The following is a 10,498-nucleotide window of genomic DNA, read 5'->3' on the forward strand; positions in this document are numbered from 1 at the left end:
AAATTTCTTAAAAATTTGATTTCATTCGCTTTTTCTGTGCTGAAATGAAATAACCTAATTGATTATGGCTTGGCCTCCCCTATAGTACATGAGCCCAAGAGGAGAAAAAAGTCAGTTGTCTCACCCCAATTTTTGATTACTTTAATGACAACTATGTAAAATTACTAGTCAAAACTGATGAGTCTGCCAAGTATAGGTAGGGGGGGACAACAACAAAATAGGGATTGTTTCAAAACGTTAAAAAAAAATTAATTTTTCATTCAGAGCTCTATATATTTAAAACTACTATGAATAATTGAAAACTTAATAGTACATCATTTAAAGTAAAGTAAATTTTCTAAAATATGAGCTTTAATAGAGCTATTTATGTCCAATAGTTCTCGAGGTATAGCTTTTTAAATAGCAACATTTCATAAAAATGAACAGAATGTATTGAAAGATCTGTAGTTAGTGAATTTATTTTGAGAAATCTATATCTCAGGAACTATGGGACGTATAGATGTCTATTAGCACTCAAATTAAAGTTAATTTGATGTTGGACTATAAAATGGTTCATAAAGAGTATCTTCGTAGTAGTAGAGTTCATGATATTTGAAATCACGTTAAAAAATGTGCTATTTTATTATTGATGGTAATTTTAAAGATATAGAGCTCCGAATTAAAATAAATAGTTCTATTTTACTATTTTGATACCTTTACTGACGGCTTAAATAAATAGTTCCCCGGACTATCCTCTTACAAAATAATATATTTATATATGCATATACAATATTGCAAACTATACACAATTATACCCTATATTTATACAACTACATACATACAGTAAATAAGGATTAACAGCAAAACTCTACTTAGATTTCTTTGTTTGCGAACAAGAAATTCTTGCATTGATTGTCATCATTAGTAGGCAAAGGAGTATCTGATGACACTGGTCGCAATACCAGAGCAGTTACTCATTAAAATCGATGCTAATATTTTATTGTTGTTTTTTATTCTACTAACATATTTTGTTATTATTCATTAATCATTAATTTTTTATTTTATTTTAACGACCCTTTATACTCTATCTGGACAAGGAAAGACTATCTTGTACTATCGTAAAATATTCAATATGTTACGAACCCATAGAGATGAATAAAAGAAATATTTTTAATCCTCAAAACCCGATTCGAACTTACACCGCTTCAGTGTTATTGTAACAACCATATAGTACAAGAGCCAGGAAGAAAAAAAGGCAGTTATCTCACCCCAATTTTTGATTACATCAATAAAAACTATGTATAATTACTAGTCGAAATTGATGAGTCTGCCAAGTATAGGTAGGGGGATTAAAAAATGGCGGCTGTTTCAAAACCTTAAAAAACCATTGATTTTTCATTCGGAGCTCTATATCTTAAAAACTACCAACAACACTTGAAAATCAAAGAGAACATTATTTAAAGAAGAGTAAATTTGCTGAAATATTAGCCCGGAAAGAGCTATTTAAGTCCAATAGTTCTCGACATATAGCTTTTTAAAAAACAAAATTTCTTAAAAATCTACTGAAAGATTAGTAGTTAGTTAATTTATTTTGAGAAATCTATATCTCAGGAACTATATGACGTACAGATGTCTATTAGCACTCAAATTAAAGCTAGTTTGATCGACTATAAATAAGTTTATGACCTTTACCTTCGTAAGAATAGTAGTTTTCATGATATTTGCTAAAATAAATTGATTTATTGTTGTGTGGACAATAAATTTGATTTATGAAAAACTTCATTTCTGAAACCATTAGACGTACTGATTGTCTGTTAGCGCTCAAATTAAAGCTAGTTAAATTTACCAAAAAAATAGTTAATTATGTTTATCTTTGTAGGAGTAGTAGTTTTTATGATATTTGACAACATAAACACACAAAATGTTAATTTCTAGTTGTTCGTATAAAATGTTGGATTTTTGAAAAAATATATCTCTAGATCCATAAGACGCACATATAACTGCCAACACTCAAAATAAAGGAAACTTAACTTACTATAAAGTAGTTTATGAAATTTATCTTCGTAGGTGTAGTAGTTTTTTTATGATATTCACATATGAATATAAATTTGGCAAATGAAAATATATCCGAACAACTATAAATCAATTTATTTTAGCAAATTTCATGTATAATATTACTCCTACAAAGATAAACATCATAAACTACATTATAGCTCATTAAACTAGCTTTAATTGGAGTTCTAATAGACATCTGTACGTCAAATGGTTTTTGAGATAAGAATTTTTCAAAATAAATTCACTAACTACAGGTCTTTCAATACATTCTGTTCATTTTTATGAAATGTTGCTTTTTAAAAAGCTATATCTCGAAAACTATTGGACATAAATAGCTCTATTAGAGCTCATATTTTAGAAAATTTACTCTACTTTAAATGATGTTCTATTAGGTTTTCTATTATTCATAGTAGTTTTAAAGGTAAAGAGCTGCGAATGAAAAATTAGTTTTTTAATCGCTTTGAAACAGCCGCCATTTTTATTCCCCCTACCTATACTTGGCAGACTCATCAGTTTTGAATAGTAATTAAACATAGCTTTCATTAAAGTAATAAAAAATTGGGGTGAAATAACAGCCTTCTTTCTCCTCTTGGGCTCTTGTACTAATATGGTACATGAAGATCAGCAAAATTCCATTTGAGAAATTTTTTCAATTTCAAAAACCAAAATTTTAAAGTCATCCGTCATGAAATTAACTTTATACAATGCTTAGAAAAATATTTCAAAAATCAATATGCCATAAAAATTAACGACATTATTGAAATATATTTTCATAAAAGTACCTTAAAATAAAAAAATAAAAGAAGTTATATATGTATATAATTTTTAAATTATGATAAAGCTCAGTAAAACAAATTTTATTTTGATATATACAATTTCTTTAATGTTCACTAATTATTTCGTTTCCGATGACTCCGAGAAGTAGATTGCAAAAACATTTGTACAGAAGTTCAGATCGAATTTGTAATGTAAAACTGGTTTCGTTTCGCTTGCTTCATAGGTTGCAATGTGGGAGCTCCTGTTTTTTATTTCTTATATATTTTTCTAATATTGAATTCTGAGATATTTTTTTAAAATTTTTGCAGGAAAAATTTATCATACGATAGTTAATTTTTGTTTTAACCATAGAGTGTTGGCTATCTAGGTCAATAAAGAAAACCATTTAATATTGACCTTATTAACGGGTTAACACTAAATTTTTACCTTTATTGACCACTACCTGGACTATCTTCTTACAATTTGATAAAAATCGGCTCTATAAAATGGCATTTCCTTCGTTTTATCGTAAAAGTTGTGACAACCCGGGCTTGTATAGTGCATCCAAGATGAGTTTGCCAGTCAGTAAAGGGAGATTCGCTAAGGCAAACGTTCTCGCGCCAACCTCCCACTCTTCTCTTAACTAGGTCTGTTCCAACAACCACTTCTGACGGTACGGAGCATGCGTAGTACGTGTTTTCCCTCCTAAATCTTATACTGCGCATGCTCTGTACAGTTCTGGGTAGTCAGAAGTGGTTGTTGGAACAGACTTACTCAGTTGATTGGACTTCCTTTCCTAACTTTTCCTTTTTTTCTCCTCGACCTACTTCTGTAACTTTACAAATAGGAATTTGTTCAGTTTTTTTCAGAACTATTTTTCATTAATATTTCTAGATTATAAATTTACGATATCATGTAAACTGGATAGAGGGGGGACTATCTACTCTCAATCCAAACGTAATTATGAACGTATTTAAATCCATGAAAACAGAGGCTGAGAGTGGTCAAATCCATGTTTCCTCTGTTATCAAAGTCCATATAATAAGACCAAATATACTACATTTTAAAACATTAAAATTAGGTGTCGTATGTAGCTCAGATGATTAGGCACAGGTCTATCATTCTGATCAGTGGGCGGTGCCGGTTCAAATCCGGCCTGGGACAATTACTTGTTTCATAAAGTGGCGGCCCCCCCCCAAAAAAAACATAAAATTAAAAAAAATTGTTGCACTAACTGTTTTAAAACTCATTTAAACTTAAATAGAGGCAGTTTTTTTGTGTACACAATGTTCATGAAATCTCAAAAATTACTTTTTGAATGATACTGCCTTCTTAAATGACACGTTAGAACAGGGATATCAATATATTTGCCTACAAAGTAAAACAAGAATCGATAAGTAACAATCCCAGTCAAAGATAAAGGATAATCTAAAGAAACTAGTAACCTCCCGTATTTGAAAGTTAGGAGGCCAAGAATAGGGAGGATAAATGTGTTCCAAGTACCTATCTCTGGTTAGGCGTAACCAAGTTCCGGACTGCTTCTTCCAGTTTGTTCCCAGTAGGGGTGCGCGAGTTCTCCACTACAGGCAAACTTATCTTGGATGCACTATACCCGCCTTAATTATGCAATTTCATTTTTCACTAATTTCAGTTTATACTAATTTTGGTTTTTGACCAAGGCTATTCATATAAAGGCACAAACCATTTTGCAAGACTTCATTATTTGATCTCAAAGAACCTTAAAACATATTTTCCTGACAAAAACCCGATTTCAAAAATGTTTACCATTGCAACTTTCCCTTACTATATATTCCACATATATTTAAGTGAATGTAAAACACTAAACTCTCACAAAACGTAGATGTAAAGACATCTTAGACATGTAAAGAACCTCAAAACGTATTTTTCTGACTAAAACCCCGTTTCAAAAATGTCCATGATCGTAACTTTCCCTTACTGTATATTCTACATATATGTAAGGGAATTTAAAACACTAAACTGTCACCAAACTTAGATGTAAAGACATTTCTTAGATGCCAAAACATTCCTCTTCAACAAGCTTGACACCTGACATTAGGTCATAAGTCGCAGAGGGGGCCTTTTCCTCTCAAACTAGCGCATGCGCACAAATGGGTCTTTTTCAACATGTCAAAATTTACACACACACAAAAGTCTGAACCCCAGAACTTTGACCACCATCTGTACATTTATACTTATTTATAATAAAAATATAATAAAACCAGAAAAAAATAACAAAATATATGTAAATAATGACTTTAAATTCGTTAATAACATGAATAAAACGAAATAAATAATTTATAATATAAAAAATTATGTATCAGTTAAGTGACTATACGAGCACTTTTGTGATGAAGTTATGTTATATTTTATATTTAAAGCTCTATTAACTTATCAATTAAGAAATAAAACTGCTATAAATCAGTCAATCAAACATAAAAATTTCTACCTCTTTCTGAGTATTCGCTTTCATCCTTTTTGCATTCTTATACTAAAATACAATTTTAATTGATTATATTTATGAATTTAATTTTGTATTATTAAGCACAAATTGAGAAGTTTTCAATCAAAACTTTACAATTTAAATTTTTGTTAGATTACTGTGGGAGCATTTCGTGTAGGTGCGTTAAATTTTTCTTTTTTATATGGCTCAAGTCACACCTAATTGAGTGATAAAAATATGAATTTTGAAAAAAAAAAATAGCTTTTATTAATTATAAGAGTATTAGACATTAAATTTCACAAAATCTGGGCATACGGAGTCGAGCTTTGGGGCTCCGCTAAACCTCCGAAGTCCTCTCGTATCCAATCCAAAATCCTCGATACTCCTTACTTTGTCACAAATAAAATCATACATAAAGAGCTTAATACTCCATATGTGACCAATCTAGCCCGAACCAGATACTACAATTCCTTCCATTATAAACTCCCTAACCACCTAAACCCGCTAGTTTCTAACCTTGCTTCCTCATCCAGTCCTAACAATCCGAAAATAAGATGTCCTCGAGGCCCTCAAATGTAAAAATGTTATTAGAGTGCTGCAAATGGATTGTTTCTCAACAAGCCTGTGTCCGTCCATTATAAACTTACAGAAAATTTACTAAATGAATTATTATGTACAGTAGTAAATCTCAATAAAGATATTAAAAAATTGACAAAACAAAGAACTTTTAGGAATGTATTTTTTTTCTAATAGAAAACTCCTCAATTATGTATATTATTCTTAAATAAACAATAAAGTTTGCGTAGATAGAGGAATAAAGAATAGATCTAGACTAGAAATCGTTCTGAAATAAATTTTGAATTTTGAATTATATGATAATCATAGTTAATTTTTCAATTAACATTATTTTTCAAACTAAAATTAAGATCAGGAATCAAATTTATTTTTTAAAAATTAACAAAACATCAGTTGTACTCATTTATTTCTTTTGTTTTTTTGAAATTTTTTATTACATCGTACGTTTCGATCTAAAACTGGCTCATCTTTGATCTTTTCACCATCCAAAATTGGCTGCTTTCCGCTGGGTATCGCTGGAATATTTTACATAACAAACATTTATGTTATCTTTGTATTTTATGTATTCTGTATATGGTACTTTTTAGCTTTGAGACAGTCTGTAAAGAACTAAATTATTGTCTGCGTTAATATCTTTAGAAGACATCCATTTTAAAATTAAACCAAATTTTTTTTCCTATGTGGCACTATTCAATCTTGGCAGTGATATAGGCGATAAGGTTGTACAAATTTTAACGTTAGATAAATAATATAATAAAAAAAAACTGTTTTCCTTTAAGTGATTTACGTCCACCAATTAAAGAACAATTTTTTTTTTTTAATTATATGATAGAAAAATATATAATATAGGAGGATGGAAAAGTTTAAATTTCTTCTTGAAATGGTATAATTCATACAACATTGTAACACTATTAAAAATATTTACTAGAAATGTATTAGTATAACATTTAAAAATTTATTAATTTAATAATAATTTGAATGAAATCGGTTAATAAACTATTTGACACAGATAAATTTGGTTTTTTTTTTACTTGAGTCATTCAAAAGAGTCCATGTGTCCTTGAAGATCTGGTTGGCTAAATTTTAACTGGGTTGTTTGGGAAAGAGAAAGTTTATCTTTTAAGCTGATATTATTAATGTTGTTTGATATTTATGAACGGATTTATAGTATCCCTATGCAAAAGAGTTTATTTAGAAATTGTACTTACTCAATGAGAATCGAAATACTATATGTATGTGGAGTTAACATAAACACATGTTATTGCCATTATATTAAACCTTTTTTAAAGATAAAAGAAAAAAAAAATCAAATTTTCGTATAACAAGAAATATACTATAAACTATTTGTAATAATTACATAAAAAATAATTCTCAACTAGGATAAAAATAAGTAAATAAAAAAGTCATTATTTTTTAAAATTATTATTAGGCTAAAACTCCCATTGGAGTCCTATACTGCCAAACCATGGTTCGAAGTCAAAGTTTTTTTTTAAATGAAAAAAGTCAATTCCCCAGACTGGATTCGAATCGGCACCGCCATTATGTGCATAGATAACTCAAAACGTGAGTGTGATAAATAAACTTGGTAAACACATTCAATCAGCTCCCATATACATTGATATATGAGTGTATGACAATTAAACATGTATGAGAAATTGGATACAGATACACGTTTAACAATAACAACTTATAATCAATTAAATTATAGAATTAATATAAGTTTGTAGAAAACACAACTAATTAATTAAAACAAGTACTAAAAGTACATAAAAAATAAAATAAGATAAATACAGTAAATATGTCTTAAGTACAATAGTAAATTCAGTTTCAATTGTATACATAATGTCTCAGATTATTTAATATAGCACTATAAAAAGTTTCTTTAGTGCTAAAAGACCAACATTAATTTTCATAATTGTATACATATATTGTCGGTGTTCTGCAAAAACGGTGAATTTAACCAATTAGACATTATCCTATTTTTTGATTGGGTGTTTTTTGATTGATAATATCTTTTATTTACATTTATAGTCTAGAGACATATAGAGGGCGTTAGTCTAGTAAATAAAAAAAATACAAGATGAGAAGGAAAATAAAAAAATTAAATATCTTGGTTTACAAAAGAAAAAAGTAATACCAAGAATGATATAACTAACTACAAAAAAAAAAGTCAACTTGAAGTAAATTTATTATATACAGAAACAATAAAATAATATTACTTAAAATATAACTAACTGAAAATACAAGCTATAAATATTTCTTCGGGTAGAAACTAAGCAACACAAAAAATATATATAAAAAAAAAAGTAAACTGAAAAAATAAATCACTGATAATAAATATATTTTAGAACAGAAAAAAAAAATTACAAAACTGAAACATTTTTATTTTATTAAATTATTGAACTAATGGTTAATTACTTCTGAATAAAAAAAAAAAAATTCAAAATAAAATCAAAAGTGAATTAATAAGACTATTATTTGAACATCATTTACTTTATTTTGAAGATTTAGCTCCCAGTGAAATGACAACTGAGCAAATAAAAATGACATAAACTATCTAACAGAACTATTCATCAGGTTTATTCAAAGTATAGAGCTATAACTGGAATCGAATTGAAATTTATATTTGTCCAGGTAAATTTTTCCATTAGCTGGGCGTACTAGGGCTATTAAGCGTAGTCTATTGATGGAGTATTAAAGCTAACATAAAATTCATAGAAAAAAGAGAAGCTGCAAATAATTCTGAATTAAATACTATTGATCGATAATGATTAGTTTAACTGTGTGAAACACAATGAGGTTCTCAAAAAAAAACTTCCTTGCTAGGTAAATTATAAAATATACTTTTGTAAAAATTATTGTTTTTTTTTATTTTTAAATTATGCTGACAATATATCAATGATAAAATTAACTATGTATATCTTCACCAAGAGACATTCAAATTGGAATATGCTGTGATTAAAATCTTTGCAGACCTGTTAACTGTTAAAACTGAATTGTTTGTTCTTCATGACTCACAAATATTACTAATCTGATAAGATATAGTAAATAAACAAGAGTCCTGATTGAATTTTACTGATATCACATCCTGGGATAGGTAGATCTATCACACTTTTCATAGATCTATTACATACGTTGATTTTATATCTGTTACCGACATTTAATTATTCCAATGGGTATGTAATAGTTTTCAACATTCCAGTTTTAATTAAAAATTAATTATCATATTTAAATTTAAGATTTCATAAATAAACTTATTTAGATTCATTATAACAAGATGTGAAACGGTGTCAGTCCAGTACTAGAATTATTTAGTTTATACTAAAGAAATTAATATGTGTTTCAACAAATTCATTAATGAAATATTAATATTAAAAATTATATTTAATGTTGTTTAAAGTGATTACCTTGAGGAATAAGACAGACTCGGCGTCTTTCCTACAAAGAAGCAGTGACCGAACGCCACTGCATATGGGTTATTGTTCCGCTCCCCAGATCTGGAATAACTGATTTTTTTATTGGGGGGGGGTACAATAAATAATCATTTTTTTTTTTTGTTTTTACGAAGAAGGATTTCATATTCTAAGGAATGAAAAAAAAATTAAACAAAGAGGCAGAATGATCAATACTTTCCTCAGTACGAGACTTCCCTCCAGTTATTTAAGAAAATGATGTAATACTTATTTTAATAAAATTTTATTTTTTTTTAAGACATGGGGATGCTAATTGATAACGAAAAGGAGTCCCGAAAAAGACTGTTTTCGAAACTCGGAATTACTGAAGAATCCCTCAAAGAAGATGTGGAACATCTGAAGGAATGGATGCAGAAGCAACCGCATCTTCCAGCAATGAGGCATGGTGAGAAATTATCCTTAATTTTTAATTTAAGAACTATTTTTATGCTTAGAGCTTTATTAAAAGTCATAAAATGCTCGTTTTTTCTTCATATACAAAAAAGTTATTACAGACAAAGCTAAAATATTAATTTTGGATAGTATAAAAAAAAAATCTATATTAATTATCTTTCTGTGGTTGGTGCAAATCTGTAATAAAATATTTGTAAAAACTCTCACGAATAAATAAAATAACAAACATTGTGAAGTGCTTTGCGCTGTTTATGGAATAAAATAAAACCCAGATCGATAGGTTATTAAGAAAAATAATAATATTTTGTTTAGTATATTATACTTAAAAATTAGTGTTTTTGCATCCAAATTTATCTCATAAAATATTTTAAAATTTATAATCAGTCATATCTTTCAAAATTTATTGTTTAAAACTTGTTTTAGGTCCTGATATGTTGTTACGGGAGGAGTTAGGATCTCCAATAATTTGAATTTATTATACTAAAAGTTTCATATAAATGCTATTTATAGGAGTATTCATGATATTGTGTTAAATGTAAAATGTTTAACCACGTTACATGTTATAAGTATAGCATTGTGAGCAGCCCTATTTAAAGTCATGTTAAATGATGATTAAGAGCTCCTAGCGGATTTTCTGAGCAACTTGTTAAGTAACCTATCCTTCCAAAACTTCATGTTATTGTTTACTTCTAAGTTTTGATTACAGTAATTTATTACGAAATGGCTAAAATAAGTGAAAAGTAGAATTGTAAAAGTTTGGCTACTGATTATATTTTTTAAAAAGTCCAAAACACAAGACAAAAAA

The 10,498-nt window shown here is 28.2% G+C and overlaps 1 protein-coding gene across 2 annotated transcripts in view; it reads left to right on the top strand.

The window, feature by feature from the left end:
• LOC106689486 (retinol-binding protein pinta) overlaps positions 1–10,498 on the top strand; it is a 45,203-nt gene that overhangs the window by 21,449 nt on the left and 13,256 nt on the right. The window contains exons 1-2 of one of the 2 annotated variants that reach the window (XM_014434460.2): positions 8,898–9,003; positions 9,539–9,685. In XM_014434460.2, the coding sequence (XP_014289946.1) occupies positions 9,000–9,003; positions 9,539–9,685 (151 nt within the window). In that variant the 5' untranslated portion in view covers positions 8,898–8,999. Of the gene's footprint in view, positions 1–8,897; positions 9,004–9,538; positions 9,686–10,498 lie in introns of those variants that run through there. The other variant, XM_014434461.2, reaches the window with a different exon arrangement.

The sequence above is a fragment of the Halyomorpha halys genome, unplaced genomic scaffold (assembly GCF_000696795.3).
Source record: "Halyomorpha halys isolate HHAL.00 unplaced genomic scaffold, Hhal_1.1 Scaffold1375.1, whole genome shotgun sequence".
Classification (NCBI taxonomy): domain Eukaryota; kingdom Metazoa; phylum Arthropoda; class Insecta; order Hemiptera; family Pentatomidae; genus Halyomorpha; species Halyomorpha halys.